General features: G+C 30.0%; 1 protein-coding gene across 5 annotated transcripts; it reads right to left on the bottom strand.

Moving 5' to 3' along the window:
• Positions 1-82: 82 nt before the first annotated feature.
• On the bottom strand, positions 83-24,782 carry LOC126741270 (galectin-9-like). Of its 5 annotated transcripts, XM_050447651.1 has the most exons (11): positions 16,783-16,926; positions 16,233-16,336; positions 12,921-13,001; positions 10,541-10,743; positions 10,416-10,475; positions 8,364-8,503; positions 8,017-8,182; positions 4,348-4,714; positions 3,894-4,023; positions 3,771-3,837; positions 83-632 (listed from the first exon to the last, which is right to left on the bottom strand). In XM_050447651.1, exons 1-8 carry the CDS (start codon positions 16,909-16,911, stop codon positions 4,401-4,403), a joined length of 1,197 nt encoding a protein of 398 aa, XP_050303608.1. In that variant the 5' UTR covers positions 16,912-16,926; the 3' UTR covers positions 83-632; positions 3,771-3,837; positions 3,894-4,023; positions 4,348-4,400. The 5 variants fall into 5 exon arrangements, with proteins under 5 accessions (XP_050303608.1, XP_050303609.1, XP_050303611.1 ...); XM_050447652.1 differs by lacking the exons at positions 3,771-3,837; positions 3,894-4,023; positions 16,783-16,926 and adding an exon at positions 24,401-24,782; XM_050447654.1 differs by lacking the exons at positions 3,771-3,837; positions 3,894-4,023; positions 16,783-16,926 and adding an exon at positions 20,049-20,189.
• Between the last annotated feature and the right edge of the window lie 1,752 nt (positions 24,783-26,534).

The following is a 26,534-nucleotide window of genomic DNA, read 5'->3' as shown; positions in this document are numbered from 1 at the left end:
TGGTAATTTTTAAACTTTATTATATAGTCACAATTATACAAATCACTTAAGTATAAAGAATATAATAAAAAAAAATCAACTATTCAACATGGAAACTCCTATTTATTTAATCCAACATTTTAGTTGAAATGTTTATTAAGTTTATTGAAAAAATTTGACGTTCTATATTTAAAAAATTACTGACATTAGCGAATTATTGTTATACTAAACACAATTTCTTTAAGCTTTTTTTCCTGATTAAAAGATGAAGATCCAACTTTGTGTACAAAAAGTTTGATATTTTACAGACTATATGACAGATTATAAAAAAAATATAAAAGTCCCTTAAAAGAGGCAAAGCATGTCTGACATATAGGAGAAAACTGTTTGGAATTGGAATAAGGGATCAAATATCAACTTGTTATAGATTGTTATATTCGCCTAACGCTAATTGCAATTAAAACACAGCCATTTAAATATAAGCAACATACACTTTTGAAATTATAATTAAATTGTTATGGTGTTTATTGTCAACATTTTTTAAAAAAATTATTTAACCTACGTTTTAACCTTAATATATATAATATCTAAAACTGTAGTTTAAACATAGCTGAATCGTCCAAGCAACCTTCCCAGTGCAGATGTTCATTAATCTGAAAGTAAATATAAATTTAAAATTCATTTGTGTTTTTAGAGTGTAAAAAAAGCATAATTCTATAAGTCCTTTAAAATACTATTACAGCAGTTGTAATTAATGATCTTCCTTGTTGATTTCTTTCTTTGATTTCTACTAAATGTAGAGAGTTTTGCTTTTGGGTAATATATTTATAACACATTATTAAAAAAAAGTATTTACTTTTATTATATATCTATAGTTTTTTTTATAGATTTGCATACCCTATTTTGATTTAAAAATGTGATAATTTGTTAGTTTTACATTGCCCTTTTTGTCTTTTCTAGCATTGAAAAAAAGCTAAGTTGAAGTCAAAAATAAAACCTTGGCATTTTATTTGGTCTACCGTGAAATGGGGTGAATTTGATTTCGCGGGGCGACTTTGATCACCATATCAAAATATTTTACATTTAAATTTCCCGCGCATATTAAGTGCCGATTTTTTCCGTTTGGTAAAAAATCGTATTCAGTAATGGTCTAGCTAGTGATCCATGTGCATGTTTTTTGTCAGTTAAACGGTTTTTTTGGAGTTTGCGGCTCTCAAACATGTAAGTAATATTTAGAAAAAAATAAACCTTCCAAAATTTGACTGCTATTTAAAAATACATGCAAATTGTGGATATGTGCGTGATATATTTAGTATCCTGAATATCTTGTATTTTTATAACCTCAAAATAAAGTTTGCGGCGTTGCCGGATTTTGTCAAATTTTTCAAAACAACAGATTTATTGGATGGGGTCAAATTGATCAACTGAATGGGGTGAAATTGATCAGCAGATTGTAAAGCTTATATAATTTTAAGGGTATAGTACTACTAGTAATAATAATATTTTTGGTTTTAGAATATTGACATAATGCCGACAGTTTATAAGAGAAAAGTTGGGGCACGAAGGTACAAAGACTACGGTCAAGAGTCCATAGAAAAAGCGTTAGAAAAGGTCATAAATGAAGGGTGGAGTTTACGCAAAGCTGCAAAATGGTTCAAGATTTCTTACGGGACCTTAAATAATAGATACCATGGGCGTTATGTTAAAATTAACGGCGGGCCAACCGTTTTTAGCTCCAATGAAGAGCAATCAATTCTTAAATGTGTTGCTATTTGTGGCGAATGGGGGTTTCCTCTTAATTTAACAGATTTAAGGCATACGGCAAAAAACCTGCTAGATACGCAAGGTCGTTCAGTGGCAAAATGTAAGGACAATTTACCCGGTACCGATTGGGTATTTTCGCTGTTAAAAAGACATAACAATGTAATAACTCAAAGTCTTGCAGCTAATATTAAAAGGGCTCGTGCTGATGTTTCCAGGACATTAACTGAATATTTTAAAAACCTTAAAACAACTTTAAATAGTATTCCGTCGTGCAACGTATATAATTATGATGAAACTAATTTGCTTGACGACTCTGGGCGCAAAAAACTAATATATTCCCGTGGAGTAAAATACCCTGAACGAGTGTGCAATTTTACTAAATCTGCAACCTCAGTGATGATGTATGTTTCTGCAGCAGGAGTTCTTTTGCCACCATATGTAATTTATCGAGCAGAAAAAATGTGAGCGCAGTGGACTGAACAAGGACCAAAATTAGAACCCTGTTGCGTAGATAGATGCTGTGCAGCTGGATAAAGATACAACCGAACGTCACATGGGTGGATGGACGCCGAAACTTTTAATAACTGGTTTAAGTCTGCTTTTCTTCCACATTCCAAAAGACAGCAAGGGTGAAAAATTCTAATAGGCGATAACTTAGCCTCACATTTCACAGAAGAAGTTATTAGACTGTGTGAAGAACATAACATTGGATTTGTATGCCTGCCAAAGAACGCGACACATTTATGTCAGCCGTTGGACGTAGGGTTTTTCAGGCCATTTAAAATGGCCTGGAGAGAAGTCTTGCTAGAATGGAAAAGTACGTAGTCGACACATTTATCAATTGACAAAAAGGATTTCCCACATTTGTTGCAAAAAACCTTGGTGACGATGGATAGTAAACTATCCAAAGATAAAATACCTCATGCGGTTAAACGAAATCTTATTTCTTCTTTTGAAGCAATTGGCATAGACCCTTTAAATCCAAACTGAGTATGAGACAAGCTGCCTAGAGAGGATTTTAATCAAGACCAAGCGCAGAACGTGTTGGTAAATTACCTACAACAACAGAGATTTTCAAATGCTCCAATAAGACGAAATAAGAAGAGAACAAAACTTGGTGTTCAGCCAGGGAAAAGTGTGACAGCCCAAAATGATTCCAACAGTTCAGACAGCGACGTTGAAGAGCCTATAATAAATGATAATTCCGTCGATGACATGACCATCGACGATCTATTTATCCAGTTGCAGGAAAACGAAGAAATTGAATATTTGGAAGTGAGTCAAAGTGAGATTTTTTTTTAAACCACAAGAAGGCGACGAGTTTTCCCATAGAGTTAGCAGATATAATTGCTATTTTGCCAGAACCTGCCGCTGAATACGTCAAAGGTCAAATCATTTATCAATTCAAAAAAGCAGTAGATATTAAGGCGATGTAAATCCTTACTGTACGCATTACTGCTTCTATCTATTAATTGAAGATTTGTTTCTTTACTTTTTGAATGTCTTTTATAAGTTTTTGTATTTTTAAACAAGTGTTTTTAATAAAGTATTAAAAAACTGCAATGATTCTTTTTTATTTTACCTAAAAAAATTACCAATTAGTGGAATTTTATAACTGATCAATTTCCTCCTAAGTGATCAATTTCACACCAAAACCTAGAATTATCTATAACTTTTAAACGGATTGATGAACTTAAGCGGGGGTTAAATTGTTCATAATGCATTTTAAGGCATTGCAAGAAGAATACAATTATATGGCACTGATCAAAGTCACCCCTCTTTTGGTATGAAATTGATCACACCTTATTTTGGCATTTTTTTAAACAACTTTAAATTTAGAGCAGATATGATTGCAAAATCCTTTTACGGCATCCATACACAATCATTTATGATTAATTTTAATATCGATATGCAGTTATCAAAAGAGTTACAAGCAAATTTACAAACAAAATGATCAATTTAACCCCGTTTTACGGTACTAATTATGTTTAGTAACTAATAATAAACGAAATAGACAACAGGTCTACCTTATAGTAAACTCATTAGCAAAATTTAGGTTGAAAATGCTTTCAGCACAATAGTAAAACGCAGCGCCTAAAATAAATACGTGTAAAGCGTAGATCCTATTTCATTTATAATTAAAACTTAACATATTCATTCACCCCAACCTCCTTTATGCTTCATCCCAGGTACACAAAATCCCAAACTGTTACAAAAAAGTCCTTTAATTATTCCGAAATTTAATCCAATTGGTTCAGGATATCTGATCGCCATAAATATCTGAAAATAGACGCAATTCAAGAGTACCTTTAGAATCGCCAAACACTCTTTAAAGAAAACTTAGATCTAGACAACATTTTTTACTCAGGATACTTCCCATTAAAAGATACACAAACCTTGTCTACCGAGTTAAAATTTAGAAATGATATAATATGATATAAATGGTAGAATAAATAATATTGAAAGTCAAATACTCGATTAGATTTAGAAAAAAGGGGATTATGGCTCTTACGATATATAGCATTATATTTTACTTGGAAATACTATTAAAATATTTGCAAAGATAAATAATTACTAATCTTAAATCTGTTTCTAAATAAATACCTTGACTAGCTTTCCTTTTATTCTGATATTCTCGTCAAATCACTCTTAGTCATTCAAAGTTTAATTTTACTTTTTGCCTTTTGTCTACTTAAGAGCTTGGTGTCGCAATAATCTTTCATAAAGATATTTTGTATATGCACGTCTCCGTGAATGTACACTGTATCTATGTTGTCTACCGGCGTCCTAAATAAAAACTCTCCTGCCAAAGATCCATCTACCCAAACTGCAAATTTGTCGATTTTTTTTTGAATGATTAGATGAAACTCTTTTCCGGGGGTAAATTGGAAACCGGAAGTGCGTTCTTCGTCACCCCATTCGCCGTTTTGCCATGAGTTTCTTACAAACAGGTGGTTTCCGTATGAAGTATCTAAAATCAAACATTTCTTGTTTTAATAGATATTTTTTCAATTATTTTCTAATTAATATTTTTTAGAAAGTTACTGACAACAGCATAAAAATCTATACTATATATACAAGGATTAATCATAATATTATTAAGATTTAATGAGATCATGAAAATATATAAGTTCTAGTGTTTTTATAATTCGTATTTGAATAGATCAGATAACTTCGAATTTTCAAACAGTGACGATAAGTAATTTTTATTTAATAGTCTCTATGATTTGATATTATCATCGTAATAAAAAGTTTTAGAAATAAATTAATAAAGCGTTACCTAAGCAACTATGGTTCCAATGGCGTAATTATAATTGCATTTGCGTATTTAAATAGTTATTACGTATACACCGGAATTGTATTATCTAGGCAACTCAACACTACATCTAAGTCAAGCCCAATATGTCGTATCATTTTCTTTGGCTAAAATCCCTCCAAGAGATTTTGTCACAAAATTAGTATATTTATGCAAAATCAGTGCATTTTTTTTAAATTGCGTGAAAGGTCCTTAATTTTTTTTACATTAATTAAATAATACTTTTTTTTGATTAGTTTTCCTATCTAATTTTTTGAGTAGTATGTAGCTAGAAGCTTGTAAAAAAAGTGAAAAAGGTTAAACTCAAAGGTAGGACAAAGAAGAAAAACAAAGGAAATACTACAAGAAAGAAATAGAATGTCAATGGTGAAATAGTTTCAATGAAAGAATTCTAAAAGGTTATGAGTGATATAGTACGTTAATATATACGTTAATATATAGTATTAGCAAGATATCCATTATATTTTTAACCAAAATTAAAAAAAAATGCAATTTCATCTAACAGCTTATTATTGCAAAATATTTTTAAATTAATTTTAAATTTAAGAAAAATCAGTGGCATATAACCATTTTTTTCAAATATTTATTAGATTGAACTCAACTTTTCGTATAGCAAACCCACCCAAAAATACCCTGAAACCCAAGAAGCAGATTTACCCTTAAACCACGTTATGCTATTAAAATTTTGCAGTCTACATTATCCCTACTTATTTCCAAAAAAAAACATTGATCAATATTAGCTTGTGCTCAAACTGCTTAAATTGTTACTTTTGGCGAACATAGGAAAGTGTGATGTCTTGATTTTTAAACAGTAAGATTTTTTGTAAACCAGGAAAATTTATTTGTTGACATGGTTATTTTAGTAGAAACGAGCTTCTTGAGAGAAGAGAATATTGAGAAGTGAAAGGATGCCTAATGTTAACCTTACGTGGTCGAGTAATGACTATGTTATCGTTATCTCGTCTAGATAACTAACGAAGCTCTGAATGATTACTGGAATACGCAATCCGCATTTCCCAGTTCAACGGCTACGGGTGGATAAATTCAAATTCAAATTCAAATATATTACATAAAGTTATATACAAATGTGTTATTGTTACGTAGGAAAAATAGGTACAAATAAAAATAGATAACAACCCTATTTCATGAGAGAAGAAAAATAACGTTAAATACCTATATACCTAATGTAAAAATCCAAGAAGAGGAATCGACCTAAGGCCATCTAATGACGTACCTTGTGTGCAGATTTCCTCTTCCAAAATGGCACAGATATTAAGAGGTTAAGAACGGCAACAGCCTGGCCACTATGCAGGCGGAAAACAAACTGAACTAAGGACCTTCTTTTATCCTGAATTTAAGAAATTGGCCTCAAAGGTAGAGGAATTACCATAGGATATTCTCAAGATATCTTTTGTGCATTATTTTCACGAAACACAAGAAAAAAGGCCTTTAGTCTCGGGCAGATGTTGAATCATCAGAAGGTGCTAAGAATCCCCTGACTTAATATGATGAAATTACCTATTGCAATCTGAAAGGTCCGCACTCTGTATGAAGCAAAAAAGCTGAACAATGCCATAAAAGAAATAAACTGGGTATTTGCGAGGCGAGAATTCTACTACTCATTAAATAACAATCCTAATCTTAGGAACCGAGTACATGTTATTCTCAGTTAACAAATAAATATATCAATGTCAACTTGATACAGATAGATGTACCGACCGCAATTCTATGAACAGTTAAGAGAGTTGCTTGGAGCAATTAAGCCTAACGAAATAACTGTCGTACTTAGCAATTTCAATGCTAAGGTTGGAAATGGACGTATCCAAGAAAAAACGGGCTGCCTTGGCCTTAACGGAAGAATAAGACCCTGGGTAACAAAAAAACTAGATACTACGATTAAGTAAAAATCAAACTGACTGATATAATAAGTATAACCAAATCCTAAGAACCAAAGATGCTGAGGAGAACTGGACTAGAAACCAATGTGCGATCGAATGATTATTAAATCAAAAGTACCATTTAACACCATTTAACAGAATATATGACTCCACAAACTGCCGGATGATTGATTGGCTTGTATCCCTAAATAGTATCAAGATTAGACTTATTGGCCCTTAAGGCTTTCTTCAAAATAATTCATCATAATACATCTGAAGAAATAAGCTGTGAAATAAGAGAAGCTTTATTCTCGCTAAAGCTTCTGGTATAAAATGTTTTATTGATTATCAAAGAGCTTTCGATAATGTCAAACATTATATACTTCTGGCAAAACCACGAGAAATAGAAATACATGAGAAGGATAATAAAATAATAAAACAACTATATTGAAACCAGACGGCCGATGTGGAGATAAACGATACCAATCAATCGAAGATTGACAGTTTGCTCTCGAGAATAAACTTGGGTCAATGAAATCATCAAGATAAGTTGACGATACCATGGTGTTGGCCTTCCCTTTGGAGGATCTTCAGCATCTATTAAATAAGATAAATTACATCGGTCTTGTATATTAACATCTCCAAAACAAAATCCATGGTGATCGAAGATCACTAAAATCTCATACATCGAACTCATTAGAAACGAATAGGTACTGCAAAAGGCAGTAGAGAGTCTACTTCCAAGCATAGTTAAAAATGTGAACACATACTAAAAAATTAAATGCATATTAAAAAAAGTCTTAAGAGTATTATGAGGTGACTAAACTTCTGATAGATGAAGACCTTAAGACGAATGGAGGAGGATTTAGTGACTCTCGCCTTATGTGACACCTCAAGGGCTTTTGGCTGTCATGATGATATCACATGATATTTTTAAGCAGGCTTATCACGAACTAGGCAAAATAAGCATATTACAGGTAATTGAAGAATATCTTCCTTGTGGCAGAGAGATGAAAGTTTTGCAGTGACGCGTTTAAATTTTATTTTTTTTTAACAATAAGTTATAAAAAAAATACTTACAAAATCTGGGATTTAAGTGCAAAGGAATCATTGGATGGGGCCATAATTTATTTCCTTCTTGTAAATTAATGTAAAAAGCTGAAGGTAGTAATTTGACTCTTCCGATTATTTCCAATTGCCAATCGGTTTTAAAGCCCTTGGGAAGTTCTGCAGTTATTGGTACAACCTTTAACAAAAAAAAATATTTATTTAGATAAAAAAATCACCTTAAAAGGTAATAAAACAACCATTGGACCTTTTAAAAACCTCTGATAATCAAAAATCTTTACTTAAAATTAACAAGAAATTAAGGATACATTTTCATGAAATAGATTTATACAAATTTTATAAATTATAACTATACTTACCAACGGATCATTTGGTGTAGGTGTATTTACTTCTCTATCACTTATTAACGGGACGGTATATGTTATATACTTTACTTCACTAAGGGGGTAGTTATCAACTTCTTTAAGGTCAACACTATGAACATCTATTGCTCCTTCAACTACAAATTACAATATTTTATTTAATGAAGTTTATAATTATATTAATATAACATTATAGGGACCACCACAAAGCTCTAAGTAAGCAAATCATTTGTGATCAATTGAGTTTGCCAAAGGAAAAAAATCGATTAGTAGCACATATGATGACAAAAACACAAAAAAACTTAACCAAAACAACAAAATTTGCACCGATTAAAAAAAAAAGAAGGTCACCACGCTGTAACTTGATATAAATGTGAAACATAAAATCTAAGAGCTTTTATTATGAAGTAAATTATTAATGGACTTGTAACTATAAAATTATAGGGAAAATTGGGTGAAATAGGGTACTTCTTTATTTTTACAAATTTTCTGTTACCCACTTTTTACTTTACAAACTGAAACATTTGTCGCTAATTGAAAATGTCGAGTAAAGTTGTACGTAAACAAGTAATCAATTCTAAAGACTTTAAATTTTTCCGCAATTCTTTTTTTGAATCTTCCTTACTCTTCCAATTAATGCAAAAGTGAATTTAGTTAAAACTATTTAATTCTTTCCACTAAAGGTTAGTTCTTCACACTAGGCTTCCTTGGTGGATCTGTAAAGTAACAAGATGCTGTGTATATCCCATTTTTTTTGTAGTAGTCCAACTTTCTTAAGATTTTTCATGATTATTTTAGACATTACTTCATAAACCGAGATAAATAATGATCCCGTAGTAACTTGTCCTAGATGTCACATGTTTCTAGCTCTACTTCCAAGTTTACTGAATTTTTTCCCGCGCTTTCCCGATAATATGAGTTAATTGCACTGCGAAATCAATTATTATTTCAGACTTCAGATCCCCGAATCAATGAATAGCAGACCCGGTCAAATATAAACCACGATCCGTTGTTATTAATCTGTCTAAATAAAGAACTGTTAAACTTAATAGCTGTTAGAAACCATTTGTTTCTAGAATCAGAGGGCCTATCTATAACTGGTCTGCACTTAGTCAAAAGAATCTAATTAGCCATGTTTTGTTCCTCTAGGTGTTTCAGGAATTTACTGTTCAATGTCTGTTCCAGCCATGAAGTTAGTTCTTCTTTTCTGGTGGTAATAAGCACATTTGTTGGTGTTGCAGATTCAAAAAAGTATATCCCTACTATTGCAGATAAACTCGTTTATCCCATGATTGGAGCAATTGTTGCCTTAGATTTTCTTATGGACTTTGCAGCCTTTATGTACGTTTAATAGTCTTCTCGCCTATGGGAATCATAGCCTTTTTCCTGATGCGTTAATGTAAAGACTTCAGAATTTCGTCAGTAGACGATGGTATAGTCCACCTGATTTTTTACATATAGCTTGATGCTTAGAAATTTGGTAAGCCTGTTCTTATATGAAACAATTAATTCTGCTTTTAATCACGTGCTGTCAACGTCGATATGCTAATATCGCTACTAAAAGAGCGCACTACCAAATGGGGCTAATTTTGATCCTCTTCAAACAGTTTAAGTGTACTTCAAATCTATATACGTAGAGGGTGTATAAATAAAATGAGTTTTGTGCTTAGATTAATTTTTAAAACACAAAAACTCAAGAATAATGTCAAATTAATTTTCATTCTTTCTAATTAGTGGACTTTCCATAAAGAACTAGCTGACATTACATTTTGCTCCCTTTGACTATAAATTATGAAACAATTAATTAAAGGACTCAGTTTAACCCTATTCTCCCTATAATAGTTCATTTTTGCTTTGACTTCATTATTTTTAATATAAACTATCACTTTTAAACAAAAATTATTATAAGTTCAATTAGACGCCTTAAGTAATTGACAGTGTCACGGCTACGCAAACACGAGTTAGAAATAATAAAATCACAACGGGCATTAGTAAAATAGAAAAAAAAAGTAACAGAATAAAAACATGCAAAGAAAACACATCTCTGACCTGACGGATAAGCCTTTAACTGTTGAAAAATGTCAATGCTCTCTACCTCAATGCCTTCAACTGAAAGAGTGATCGTGTAAAACGATCATCAAATAAAAAGTCTTAATATATCTTTTAGGACTTACCATCAATTCTATTAATTTTTTCCAATGGCAATCTATACACGTAAGCGCAAACATGGCGGCCATCTAGAGCTACCAAAAATTCCCTTTCGGTAGCTACTATTTGAAGTTCAAAGGTTTGGTTTCTTACTATTTTGAATTTTTCTACTGATGTTGTTTCTTCTTGTCCCCAGGAATTGTTAATACGGGTATTTCTTACAATATATCTAAAACACTTTTTTGCTTAGTCATAATTCACAGAAATATATAAAACCAAAACAAATATATAAATTAAATGAAAAAAGCGCGAAGAAGTCAATACATTATTCATGAAAATTGAAGTGTGCGTACTATATTTGTCTTAATGTCTAATTTCAGATCAGGCTTATTTTCAGGACAAAGGCTATTTGGTATATAAAACTGTGCTTAGGTGATTAAATATGGAACAACTGCGTAAAGTTTACGAAGGAGACGTCGAATCAGCTTCTCATATAATTTTCAGGTATTAAATTACTGGAAAAATAATAACGACTTATGAAGAACGGCATTTCCAAGGAAAGATAAAAAAAGACTGACAGACAGAGCAAATTGTAGGATAATAATTGGAAAAAATAATGCTGTTAACCTAAAATTAAGCGCCAAGATGTCATTAGGTAATGAAGATTCCCTGATTGCCAAACTGCTATAAAGAGGGTTAAAAATGCGACAATGCATAGTCATGCACAATTTTAAATAGTCATTTGCAAGACCAGGAAGAGAGGAATGGATATCAGGATTAGATAGGAAATGAGAAATAAAGGAACGGTGAACCACAGGACTTACTGCAGTGTATGGAGTGAGAAGAGTAAGGACAGAGCAAATGACCGATATAAGCAATATAAAAAAATCAGGATTGAAAAAGTACTAAAAGACTTGGGATGAAATAAGTAGTAAAGGATCGGAAGTGACAAAGTCAGGAAAGAGTTTTTATTATAGTATAGATAAGTTCAGAGGATCTTGTATTTGACTAAAAATAAAATGCAGATGGCAAACGAGCAGTTACTTATAATATTTCAGGTCAAAAGAATTTGGGTTTATTTAACTATGGGATTTATGTGATTATTAGGAGTATGAAGACGCCATTAGACACGTAAGAAAGAATTCGTAGGAGTCGCTTATCCCAGCTAATGAAAATAACGTAGCATGAAAACAAATAGTAGTTACAGTAGGAATTAAGATTTAAACACAGGGTAAAGAAAATGGGTTATTGTAAAATTGAGGACACAAGTTGACTATTCTCTTTCCTTCTCATATTCTTCTCCTACTTTGAAACTTAAAAGCTACAAATAGAAAATTTCTACCTTCTTATCATCAACATTGGGTATTGCTGAAATTTTTCCTTTAAAATGCCTTTTGAAGTCAAATCTTTAATCAAAGAATGGTGTATTAATACTGATGATAGACTAATAATGAAGGAAAAACAATAGTAAGTCTTATACAAGTAACCTGATTCTAATCACGTTAGATTATTAGAAAGCCCCAAGGGCAATTAAATCTTAAGGGAATTCTAAATAAAATTTAGACACTAGCGTGATATGAAATTGACTATGACATGATGTAACAAAAAGGAAACAAAAAATATTCTTTTTCAATGGACTAAAAATATTGACAATATGGTAATTTAATGAACAGGAATAAACAGGTTAGGTAGAATATGGATAGAAGATGGATGGATGGACATGTTATAAAAAGTTAAATAAACTGCTAAAAATAGTTAATGTAAAGCAAAATAATAGACGAAGGGTCCTGTTTACTTCACAATTTTTATTTCACAAATCCTGACGCGTTTCAGTTGTTAATAAAATGTTTTTAGATTGATGTATTGTAATGTTATGTATGTGCCGTTTTTTAACCTTTTTATGGACATTTTGTGATAATATCATGTAAGTTTTACTATGTTTTTAATTAATTTATTAGTTTAATAACACCCTTTTATATTCTACTTACATAGTTTGTCCTTGACAATGGTTTAACAACCGAAACGCGTCGGAATTCTTGAAATAAAGATTGTAAAATAAAAGGACCCTTTATCTATTATTTTGCTTTGCATAATGGTACTTCAACCTGGAGAAATTTATGGTAATCATAGTTAATGTATTCAGAACGTTTGACATAACTATAAATTAGATCGGGACACGTGGTCATTAAAAGACACTTACATAAAATCGTATGCAATGAAGAAGAAAAAAATACATCTACTAAAGTACTAAATTTCTGGAAATGATAATTTAAACCTAAAAGAATGCAATTAATTGAAAAGCATAGCTCAAATAGTAGGTAAATTATTAAACTAGAATTCAAGTATCATCATAAAACAGGAAAAATTAAATAAATTGTATATATCTGTAAAATATCATCTACTTACTTTAAAGCTAGCCTAGGGTTAAAATGGAAGGCTATATCACATTTCTCAGGTGTTTTGACGCAGACTAGATTTATTGCAAACCTATAAAATAAAATAAAATACAGACAAGTAATTAAGAAAGGAAACATTTAAAATAATAGAAAAATGGTTACCAAAAGTATGTGAAGAAATGTAAATCCATGTAAATGCATCACATCTTTTTTTGAATTTCGTAAAGCATTAAAAGCATTCTTACTGGAGAGAGCTTTTTACACAGTTAACGATTTTTTTTTTGTAATCATTGATTTGAAATTTCGCACTAGCTGATTATGTATTTTTACTATCTGTACATGTTTAGGTATACTGCTTTGTGTAGCTATTTTAGAATTTTTTATAATTTTTTACTTTTTTAAACATTTTTTACATTTTTGTTTTATCATAGAGAGATTTTTTAATAATTTTTTTTGACATTGTCAACAATAAATTGTATATTTTATAATAATATTTTTGACTACTTATAATCTTTAAATTGTATTAATCTGTATATATTGTAGATATTTGATTCTATTTATTTATTTATTTATTTTTTTTTAAATTTTGTTTTGTTTTTCTTTCCTTTAATTGTGTTTTGCTTGTATTTTTGTGTCTTTTTTGTTTTACAGCTTTGTCTACAAATTGTAACAATTTCTTGACAATAAAGCATTGATTGATTGATTGATTGTATTTTTCTAAAATAAGCCATTAAATTAGAGGATTATAAATTAGTATCGAAGCAAATATTTGATTGTAAGTAAACTAAAAGAACTACTCGATTATTTTTCATGTTAAACTGATGAAGGCAGAATAGCAATGATAGTCCAAGCTAAAGTTATAAGTCGTAATTTTTAAAATCTTTCTCTAGACAACAATAATCGCTTCAAAAAATAATGCAATAAATAAGTCTTTTATTTTTTATTGCAATTTTTAAATTCTTCCAGCAGAAATGTAACAATTGGCCGTCTTTCTTAAAAACCCGAAATTTCTTGAAAAATTAGAGAAACTTAAAAAAATATCGTAACACTCTTAAATAAAATTTCCCGTACTTTATACAAATCATTTATATTTAATAAAGAAATGTAAACTTCTACCCTGTTTCCTGTTTCACTTTTTGAAGCATACGTGTAAATATTATCTAATAGTTAAGTTAATAAACCTAATTTAAAATAGTATTTATTTGTTAACTTATTCATTAAAGTAGGATATTAAATAAGAATTTGTTATATATATTTGCAAAATAGTTAAAAGTTCAAGATTGAAATAGAGTTATATAGATTCGTGAATAGATTAAACTTCTCGATAAATTTCAAAGACCATCCTTTAAACCTTCTTTGTTTTTCTCCCAAATACAGGATGTTAGTAAATAAGTGCGACAAACTTCAGGTAGCGATTCTGCATGGTTTTCTGCACGGTAATTTTGCAGTCTTTACTTTCATGTTATTAGTTTGACAGACACAAGACTAACTCTGTATAATGGGCAATAGTTTTATAATAAACGGTCATAGTTTGCAAAGATGTACTGGAACGTACAGACGGGAAGTTGCCTTTTGGGCAAAAAGGTAATGTTCAATATAAATTTCAAAAATTAAAGAAAGCACGGTGAGTTAAATAGCAAAAGAATAGCTTTGGTTCTCCGGTTGCCCTGCCCTGAAGCAGCCAAAAAGCAGAAACACGTGTCGGCAAGTACCATCTTTACTTGTTCTGCTTCCCGTCTTACGGAGTAACCCTATGAACGTGTTCCATAAAAAGTTCTTTTTTCTTAGTGTTGCGACTCTATGGAAGTTAAATGGATTAAGATATTAACAGACCTTCAAAGTCTTGTAGTCACTTTTAAAATAAATTCTTTGTATGAGATGTTTTGCGTTGGTGATCTGAAACAGCAACTTATCACAGAGCTAGCAAGGGATGCACATTTTTTTTAAAAACACAATTTAAGGGACAAAACAAAATAGATGAGTGTATTTATAAACTGTTTTATTTCGTTTCTTAAATTGTGTTTTTTTTAAATGAAATTTTAAAGCGTAGATGTACAGCACTTCATAAAGCTTGCATATTTCATCACTGGATATGCCTGATTTTTTAAACAGAAATAGGTATGTACATCTTGACACTATCTTTTACTGTACATATTCGGGAATGAAATACCATGCTTTCTCCTCCCTTTTTTATAAATTATTATGTTTAAAATTTGATGTAAACATAAGAAAATAAAACTGCTTGTTTTACAGTGTTTTTTTTTAAATTTATTTATTTATTTATTTAATTATAAAGTGTAACGTGTCATTTCCAGCCCTGAAGATGATCTAAATAAAGGCCGAAACGTTGATAATTCTTTTGAAATAAAATCAGTTTTATTTGAAGTCCTAAACCTGCGATACTTTTTATCCATTATTCTACACGATATTTTTTAACAATTAAAATTCAGAACCTTTTTTTGGATGAAATTAGGCAGAAAAGTTGCTTCGAATATACGTTCTGTACAGTGAACTATAGGAAAGTTCAATATCTAAGACATTTGAAAACAATAAAAAAAACTTTTTCCAATAAATTTTGTAGCTTTAGTAAATTTGTAGTGTAAATATAAATATTATAGCCATGGAATTTAAATTACAATACATTATTTGTGTCTAAATGAATACAGTAATTACTGTACAAAAATAAAATAATTAAATAAAAGTTATATATTTACAATGCAGAAATAAAGTTATTATTTTTTAATTCAAAAATCATGCATTAAATAGAAAAAATAAAAAAATTAGATATTCTATAAAGCAAAAATTTTTATTACAAGAAAACCCAGTCGAATACCGTTTTCTTTTTCAAAACCTACATATGAATGCCAACCGTAAATAGAGAAATTTTAATCTTTATGCATAAAAATGCTTACAAATACGTTCAACATCTATGTCATTTAGAACATAGACATAAATAAATATCACAAAAAAAAACAAGCAAAATATATAATTAAAATTAAATTAGTGCATAAAAATTATTAGAAAAAAGCTTTAGGCCACCTATTAACTTTTTTATTTGATTTCATTCAAGGAACATATGCCGAAATCTTGTGGCAATATAAAAAACAATTTGTATAGAAATAAATTAAATTAAGAAATAATTTTAAAAAATATCGCAATCTTTTAAGCAAAAATTAGGTGTCTAAATACGCTTTGGAAAATAGTAAACATACTATTTTAGTTACATTTTAGTTACATTTCAACGAAATGTTAAAGATAATACTTTAAAAATAGAACTATAAAGATAATTACAAATATATTGATAAATATAACTTATACTAACCTTTTACAGTAAGATCTGACAACACCTTTCGTAATAATGCAAGAACCAGGCTTTAAAGGTTCTGCTAAGTCCTGTACGTAGGCAAGTTCATTATCATCGTGAACCTGGAAAGAATCCACAATACAGAAATCAAAATCTAGGGCATCGGTACCGAGTTCCATAATATGCATTTAAATGTTATTTCCATATCTTAAATTTAAGACTTAAACCGATAATAACAGTAGGTGTACGGATTTATATTTACGAAATGACACATCACCGAGCACACACAATACCCATACACAATACATATTTAAACTTTAATTATCAATTCGTACTTGAATCACAAGCGTACGTCTCATTCAGTCAACTTGGACTGAACAAGGATAAAAAGTAATGTATAACCTATACAAGCCAGCTGATAATAAATGTCTAAAATTTAAAATTATGTAGTATAAAAACTGCGTCTGAACAGATCAGTAGAATAAAATATCTTTATGATGTAATAACTTTCTATAACAAATTGAGATAATTCATTACATATACTATAATAAAGTAGGCAGTTACCTACATTCAGAGGTTTCTTGCGATAATATTGGTAGTTCTTTATCAGTTGTAGGATAAATATAAGAATAAGTTGTTCGTAACTTAATGCATAAGTTTTCCTGTAAAGTTTTTCTAAAACTAAAAAAATACACATTATAAAATAACCTTCTAAGTTATTGATTATCTTTCTAGGTTAACTTAAAACAGCTGAATTATGCCTCGAGTTTGCGCGAAACATTGCTTGCACGTTTTACTTTAATCAAGAAATGTGGTCAGTCGTTTGTTAAGACATACACTGCGAACGTAACCAGAAAAAGTTAAAACGCATAAATTTATAATTGAATAAAATATGATAATAATAAGAACAAGTAAATGTTTCCCATTAGAGGAATTGTGCTACCGCAAAACACAGTAATAATAATAATAATAAAATCACCTCGTTTATTCACAAAGACACCTGTTTGTGAGATAAATTGTAAAAACAATCGGTTACATTTTGGTTTTTCGCATTCTTTCTAAATATGTTGGATCACTCATTAAATTTAATTTTAATCGATGTAATATGAATCGTGTAACCTATACAGTTCCACGTAGCTATCATTGGGCAGGTTAAATATTGTAAGCTTTAAGCTCATGCAGATGATACTTAATTATATTTCAATTTTAAATCTGAATTACTGGAAATCTTGATGTTTTATTGACAAATACTTTAATTAATGAAAATTTGAAAAGTATAAGCGAACTTTCTATGAAACATAATTTAAAACTTAACGCGTCTAAGTCTTCGTTGTTATTGTTTAGGTCAAGAATTAGAACTAGGCTAATTAGAGAACAGCTACATATTAATGATCTACAAATTTCTGTTGTTGAGTCTGCGAAAACTTAAGCATATGGTGTGGGCTCTATAGATAACAGAGCATTTATCTGGTGTTAACAAGGAAAAAACAGCAAACTTTGTTTTCAAATTTGAATATTTTAATAAAAAATACATATTTTTTTTGTAACTGAATAATAGGAACTGCAATTTAATTTTTTTTTGGTACCGTTGAATAGAGAATTTTACGCTCCTTAAGTGAGGTTAGCTGGAGGTGAGGAGGTGATTGACAGAACTTTAGTAAATGCATAATTAAACGTCCCCCTGTATATCTAATTTGACGTGTTTTTTTTAAGAAAGTTATTAAGGGTGGATCTTTTTGAAATGAAAGCACTGTATATGTACCGTGCTTAGATATAAATTCAAAATATAGAATCCAGAAAGTATAGCATTCTTGTGCCAAACTCATATTTAACTTGAGGAAATACGATCATATTAGTAAGAAGAATGAAGAGATGGAATGGCTAAACATTGAAGATCGTAGAGTTTTTCATCTACATCTGAAAATAAGACAAGATTTTAAATAATTCAAGAAGTTTAAGTGTAAGTTATGTCTTAGAATTTTATTAAAATATTGCTGCTAATTTATAATAATTTTTATTTTATTAGAACTTTATTGTATTGAGCAGATGGTTCTTTTATAATTTAAATATCAGCATAATTTTTTCAGTGGCTTCTTATAATATATTTAATTTTTATTTATGGATAAAACTAAATGAGGGTGATGATACCTTTGTAAGAGTCTCCTTAAATTAAATTAAACTATTTTTTATTAGCTGCTACTCAAAATTGATTTTATTAATTTAATTTAAAATATTTAAACTATAATTGTGTAAGTCAAGCCAATTGAAGGTACTAAAGTTATTATAAAAAATAATATCTAAAGCCGCTTACAGTACTAAATCTACTGCGAAGTATACAATGACTTTTCCAATAAAATTATTCACTATTTGGCTATAAGGAATTCGCTCTAAAATATTAAATTGTGCTTAAATAATACCATTTCGAAACAAATATATTAGTGTAGATTATATGAATAAAAGAGTATTTATCTAATATTAAAAAGGAAAAACAGCAAACTTTGTTTTCGATTTTTTTTGAATTTGATTTGATAAATTATTGTAAAATTAAATGTTCTTGACGGCTCGATAATTATTATATTTTTATTTATACACGAATAATAGAAGCTAAAAAGGTGTATTTCCCAAAATATTTGTGACTACAAACCAAGCGCTAAAAGCTCTAATAAATATGAGTCAAACAATAAAACGTATGTCATTTTCTGATAAAAGAAAAATAGTGAAACGGGTTCATAAGGAACCTTAAAATGATGCCTATAAACCTATCTATTTTCAATTAAACAGATATTTCAATAAATTAATTAACAACGAATTACTGGGCCCTTACTTTAAAAATAAGCTAATTTGGAGCAGCCTTTTATAGGACTACAAAGTGAAACAATTATTAATGAATGCAAATATTAAAGTTGGTAGTAACGTGTCTTCTAATCTAACAGGTTCGACAAGATAACGTTAATAAATGCATTCCAGCGCAACAATATACTATATTATTGCATTATATTGTATAAATTATAACATATATTGAGAACTTGCGGGATAAAATTATAGCGGAGATATTAGATCACGTAAAACCTAATTCTATTTTTGAGTCATTAAATTTGTAAAACATTTGCCTTTTCCAAAAATATGGTTAGAGTGCAAATTTTACTCCAATATTTTCAATTTAAACTCAAAAAATAAGGTTTTTTTAATTTATCTATATTTAAAAAAGAGAGTTAAGAACAATTGAAATATTCAATTAATCACTACAAAATTAACCATAACTATTAGGCGATCTTCACTGCCAACTAAAAATCGAGATCATACTGAAAAGTTATTATTATTTTATTTATTTGAAGCAACTAAAAAAAATTAAATTGTACTCAATTGTTAATTGTAAAGCGATCTTTCTTTTTCATGTGAGCCCAATATATAAATGTAGTTTTTCTTCATTATGCCTAAACTTTTAATAAGATTTTCTCTGAAATTTTAATCTGACAAAACTTTAAGTATCAAGATCAGTAAACATTACACGAATATTAGCACAATACTTTTAATAGTAAAAACAATAACTAGTAAATTTATTAAGTCGCGATAAACAGCGTGATTGAACCTAATTTTAGATGTAAATTTTAAAAATGCGAATGAAAAAACGAAAAAAAAAACTGGAGGTAGTGGTAGACCAAAAATATCACTACTTCTTGACATTTAAGCAACAAACATGTAATAACCAAATAATCATTGATTTACTGTATTTAAATTTCCATAATTATCGAATATTTAAAAACAGTAGTAAAGCTATATTTATGCCACTATAATCCTTAATGTTGCAATAAATTATCTATTTGAAATATTTACCTTGAATTGGTCTCTAAACCAGTTAAAGAGTCTACTGAAAGGCTTTGACAAACCTTTACCCATAATTCTGATTCACATTTTCTGTATACAAATATTTATTGGAGATTAATTTAAGACGCAAATGTAATATCATACTTTTTTTTGATTCTCATTTCAGTCAAACTTGACATCTGCCTTTGATTCAACATTTTTGGAAATAATGTGACAAAACACAATGTGTTCGCTATCACCTATAAAAGAGAACACAAGTACGTTGTGTAATATAGAAAGTATTAATTAAAGAAATAATCAATTTTATTTTGGAGCAATGACGTTTGTCTTAAACCACAAGCATTTTTAAATAATTTACGCATATTAGGTTTTAATTTAAATTTGAGAATGAACGTTCGTAATAATTTAAATGCACCTTATACGTGTACATGGGCCAGCAGATACGTTCCTTTTTAAAATTCCTATCAAAATATTATTTTATGAAATTAAATCTCTAAAGTGAAGTGAACATTATAACTAGTATAAGTATATAATTTTTCATAAATTTAGGAGATCGAACAACGTTTACTTAAACATATGAAGATAAATGATATATAAACTGTTTTTCACCCCTTTACTCGAGAATCGAACCTGGTTCTTCGATTGCAAGATTTTTCATTGTATTGCTAAGTTTATTGAAAATATATAAGGATGATAGAAATTACTTACCTTAATTCAATGCCATATGTAAAGAAGAAAGTTACTCTTATTTATTGTATAGCAGATGTAATCCAATAAAATATTGATAGCCCTACAAAGACCGTACTGTATGCACATCAGTTTGAATAGTTATTGTAATTATTATATTCTTTTTGTGACTGCGAACCATGAATAAGTTGTAAAAACAGCTGATAATGACCAACTTTAATAAATAAGAATCCAATAATAACACCTATTTCATTGTCTTATTTAGGAAAAATAGTAAAACAGAGGATAATAAACATGACAAATTTATTTATGGTGCCCAATTACGCATGTCTTTTTAATTAAACTAAAGGTAAAAAACTTAAAAACTATAGGCCATATTATAAGAAAGAGAAGATAAAAGAACTTGGATACGGTGATAAAAGGTTATACTTGCTGGTTTCGTTACTCAAAATGAATTACCTATACAATAATTTGCTTTGTTAACATACCTAACCTGTGACATAAAAATTAAGGTCAGCCCACGAAGCAAATTTAAATTTTATTAATATGGAATTTCGGCGTGACTTGAATACATTAATTAGTCTAATTTTAGATGGTTAAATAATCGATTACAGAATGTATAAATTATATTAAGTTTTATGATTCTTTGTCATGCATTTAATGTAATTGACTGCATCAAGTCAGAAGTCCAAACAGTATAAGTAAACAAAAGATTTTTGAACATTTTACCAAATATTGATTATTTTATCTTGGAAACAATTATGATGTGTTTATGTTAATTAATGTTTCTTTTTTGTTGTCTGCAAACATGCAATAAAATAACTTTTCTTCTCACAAATTATTAATTGCACGAATTCAAGAGATATAAAATCTGAAAAAAATTTCATAAGGTATTGGCAAATAGCAAATGTCGATAAGTTCCTCCCTGCAAGTCATTGGACCTAATAATTTTAAATTAGTTAGAGGTAAATTAAGCTAAACAATTATTACAAATTCTCTTACAAACGCATTTTTATCAAATTCCACACTGGGTAATAATACTCAATACAATGTCTCGGGTTAACTTATCACCATGATATGCGAACTAGAGTCACAGAAGTTAGGACTAGAAATAAGCCTTCAAAAACCGAGGATCATGAGCTCGAATAACAACAACAATGTCAATATCGATAATCACACTTTTCAACTAGTAGAAGAATATATATATCCGGGACACAACATCACGCAGACACCCAAGAAAAGGAGGAGAATCAGTTTGGCATGAGCAGCACTTGGAAAATTCGCATATATCCTCAAAGAACCGAAGATACCAATTAATCTGAAACGGAAAATATACGATGCTTGCGTACTATCCTTTATGTTATACGGGCTCGAGATAGTCACCACGACAAAGAAAAGTTTACAACAACTTTGGGTTTATTAGCGTGCGATGCTATGATTTAACTTAGAAAATAGACAAAGAAACGAGGATATCAGGGCAAAAACCAAAATAAGGGACGTCATAGAATAACTGCAAAAAAACAAGTGGCGTTAGGTAAGACACGTTGAGCGAAATGATGAGTGTTGGGAAATAACCCAACAACACCCTCGTCTGTCATCGAGATGTATTTATTTTTTAATTGCTCTATGTTTCTAATTTTGAGGACATCATCGATTCCTAGAAGGTTCCCACAGGTCAGAAGATAATCAATTTAAAGTGGTTACTTTTAAACGTTTCAAACTTTTAAAGAAAACAAATGTAACCCATAAATTGCCATAAAACTGTCAGACTCTTAGGTCTTAAGCCCGTTTTCACATCCCTTGTTGATGAAAGATGCACTTATTGAACATCTATACACCCACTAAGTAAAACAAGCTGGTAAAAATGTCGCACGGTCAAAAGTCATACAGTAATTGTATGACTTTTGAAAGTAATCTCAGTTGTTGTAGAAATCAGGTTGGGTCACGAGTTACCCGTATACCCTTTACTCTTTAAACCCTAATATGGGTCTCTCTCTCTCCAGACTCTTGGTGGCTAAATACTAGTCCAAGAGGTTCAGTGTACAGTCGAGTTGAGGAACTGTCGTCAAGAAATAGTGTGTGAGTCGAGTCGCGAGTCGTAGTCGCGATCGGAGTGAGAAGTTGTTCACTGAAGTTTTCCCTATTATCTCTATTACCCCTGATACCCAAGACGGATTTTTCTCTTCTCTCTCTCTCTTTACACCTTTAGTGACCTAGACAGGTCCGTATCAATATGAACAAATTCATAGTTTATAACTACTTTAATGAATAACTGTTCCATTTTCCTGTCTTCAGATCTAATAAATGAGCATATTTTGTTTTGGAAAAGTTTTCTTTCATTTATTAAGTTAATTGGTTCAGCGCCATATAAGCTGTGGTCCTTCGATAAACATAAAAAATAAACAAGTACAGTCCACTAGTACTCTCCAGTGGCACAATTAAACAATTGTCTCTATTTGGGGAAGAAGCCAAGCAGCAGTTCTCCCCCGAATAATGAGAAATGGACGAAAATACCACGGCGAATACCCAGAGGCAGACTCATGCTAAGGTGGCGAGATTACATATAGAGAAGAGCGGGAAAGAACTGGATGCAACTTAGCACAAAACAGGTCAATGAAATAGAAGAGGCAAATGTGCTGGAGTGGGTTTATACAGGCTAATGAAGATGAAGATTTAACAAGGCAAATGTCGCTCAATAAAAGGCTTTCAAGGGTTTGGCGGACGTGGTGCAATTGAATAGCCCGCACGATCCCCAGTAGTAAAGATTATACTTTTTCCTTTAGGTTTATTTAAAACGCGAAATTCATAAAACACACCTAAAAATATTCATCATTTAAACGCTCGAATTCCTCGGGAGTATAGAGGTATTACAGGACACGTCCTAGCAAAGGCTGGTGAGGGATTTCAAAATGGGCTTTATTTTTGTCTCGCAAATAACGATGCATTTAATAAAATTAAATAAATAATTTTTAATTTACTCTACCGCTATTTACCGCTTTTAATTTACTTTTAAAACGTGTTTCAATCCAGTTTTAATATTCTCCTGAAGATGCTAATATCGATAGAGAAAGTAAAATAAAGAGTTTTGGTTAGTGGTGAAATTGTTTTATTATTTGAGTGTCAGAACAAAGGTTCCAATCAAAAGACTATGAATGAATTGTATATTTTTCACAGATCTTTTTAAACCCTAATTGTCTATAAGTCTATTAGCTTTAATTTTTTTTTCTACCATTGGACAACAGATTGTATGTCGTTTAAAATGATTATTGTTTTTTTATTATTATGAAATGCCTAAATTATCCTGAAATGTATCAGAAATCTCTTTATACAATTTCTCAGAAGCGTTAAAAAAGGTGATTCATATCGATTAGCATAAATGAGGTATATTTACGCTAATACAGTGGAAATATAGTATTACTGGTATATTTTCAATTTTGAAAGCATATAGCTTTAGTGTGTTTCTGACATCTTTCGGTATTATTGGCACGGCGAGTTGTTTTTTTTTTAAATCCTTATTACAAGGAAACTGTACACAATTTCAAAATATTTATTTTTACAAATATTCAATTCAAGTAAAAGGTTACTTTAACTCAACTATATTATTTACGGTAGGTACATTATTTACAAATAAATACTGACTCATAAAACAGGTACAGTCATTAAAAAAACATTACCTTTCGCAGGGGTTTAATGTCACGACATTCCTCCGTAAACAAACTTTTCTTCTTTTTAGAAAAGCAACAGCAACAACAACTTAGTCCACTTTTCCTTTTTGATTTAGGTTTTATTTCCGGCATTTTATAAGTCAAACTATATTACTGTTAATACTATGTAGATCAAATGAGAAATTTCACAAAAAAAAAATACTACTAGCTTCAACTTTGGCCCGGTTCACACTGTTTGTATCGTAAAAATAATTCTATATACCCGCGAACAAGTTGCTATAATTATGTTCAATGGTAGAGTGAATATTTTTAGATCTTACTGGGTTAGTTAGTGGCGAGCATAATAAAATCGATTGTAACAAAAAGGTATGGAAACCGCTGATATAAAATTTTGCAATAAATATTGCTAGCGCTAATCTCTTGATTTCAATAAGTAAATAAAAATAAACGAAGTGTGCATGGCAGAGTGGAGGTGATAAGCGCATTGGCAGATTTCGTTTTCTTTATAGAGAACCGTACACTATAGGATTTTTAGGTTCGTTGGTTTTTTTTTCAACTACTTAAAAATCATCAGCACGGTGTTTTTTTCTTATATTTTCTTTAGTATTATTTTTTTGTAAGTATTTGGTAAATATAATGAGTAAACAAGTAAAACACAGAAAACAGTTGAGGATCTGAAACCAATTAAAATGTTACCCACAATTTCGACGTTCATGTCAAAAAAAACACGTATATAATCAATTTTTAAAAAAATTCTCTGTATATTTAGCAAATATACACAGTGTCCTTACGCAAGCCAAAATACAGCAATACAGTGATGACTTTCAGATATAGCTTTCTTTTTCTCTGACTGATTTTCTCATATTTCAATAAACTTTTAATAAGAAAATTAACATGATTATTTAATATGTACAAAATCATAACTTGAGACTTAATGCAAGCAAATCATCAATTATACTGTGCTTTTTATTATTAACTTAAGAAATATTTGAAGCAATTTCTTTGTTTTCAAGACAGTTAAAAATAATAAAGTCTATTTCCAAACTTCTGACGTACATTTGCATGTTTCTCTGGATATAGATCGGCATATCCATTAATGAGGATCATTATATTCTAAACACTGACAAACTAGAACTACAACTTCCTGTTAAAAAAGTAATACATTTTTTCTAATGAAAAATTGCCGTGTGCGTCTCTCTAATTCATGAAATATTAGATGTTTGATGCATCACTGTAGCATGTCAACATATATATCGCCATGTAAATTTCCTTCTCTTAATATATTGGACCAATTGGACCAATATTTGCACTTCCCAACACATTAGTCCAAACATTAACTTGATGAGGATATTGCGTCAGTCCTTCTCTAAATACTAGTGATTTCTCGTAATTTCAAACAGTCAGTTTATCTAATAGTTTATCCAAGGTTGATTTACGTGCCCATTTAAATAAAAAATACTTATATTTATTAAATATGTTATAATTCTCGTTGTCGCAGTTTCATAAAATTCAATTCTTCAAGTTCTTGAAGGATTATTCTATCAGAGTACACTATATTTTTATGCCCGAGAAGAAACGAAGTATTTTGTCAATTACTTTAGGTACGAATAAATAAAAATAATACAGGTGTAAAATGTTTGAGACTTTCAGATAAGGTATACTCGTATAAGCAGCTACATGGAAACCAGTTAGCTAATACAATACTTTGCTTTCCCCTCCCTATTATAGAATTTTTTTTTTTGGTTTTTCAAATACACCCAATCCAAAATAAATTTTTATTATGTCAAATATAGTGAATTTTTTCAAAATTGAGTCATTTATTTTAACACCTTGTAGAACTCGTCAAAAGAAGTTAACATACCAAAAACTACATAAATAAAAGTTGCATAATATGAAAATGACTTCACATTATTGGAAATTACTCTTTACAACATTGTTCCCATTTGATCAATTAACTAACACACAATCTTGCTCGGCGAATTCACGATTCTTTATAAACTTCGAAAATAACATCCTGGTATCTACGAATTTAATCACTAGAATTTTCAACTCGCTCTTGAAGTTTTTCCGCAGTATTTACTGCTGCATCATGATACACCAGTTCTTTCAAACAGCCCCAAAAAAAAAATCGCAAGGCGTTAAA

The sequence above is a fragment of the Anthonomus grandis genome, chromosome 10 (genome assembly GCF_022605725.1).
Source record: "Anthonomus grandis grandis chromosome 10, icAntGran1.3, whole genome shotgun sequence".
Taxonomy (NCBI): Eukaryota; Metazoa; Arthropoda; class Insecta; order Coleoptera; family Curculionidae; genus Anthonomus; species Anthonomus grandis.
The sequence above is the reverse complement of the archived record's forward strand: the minus strand, read 5'-3'. Positions and strand labels throughout refer to the sequence as shown.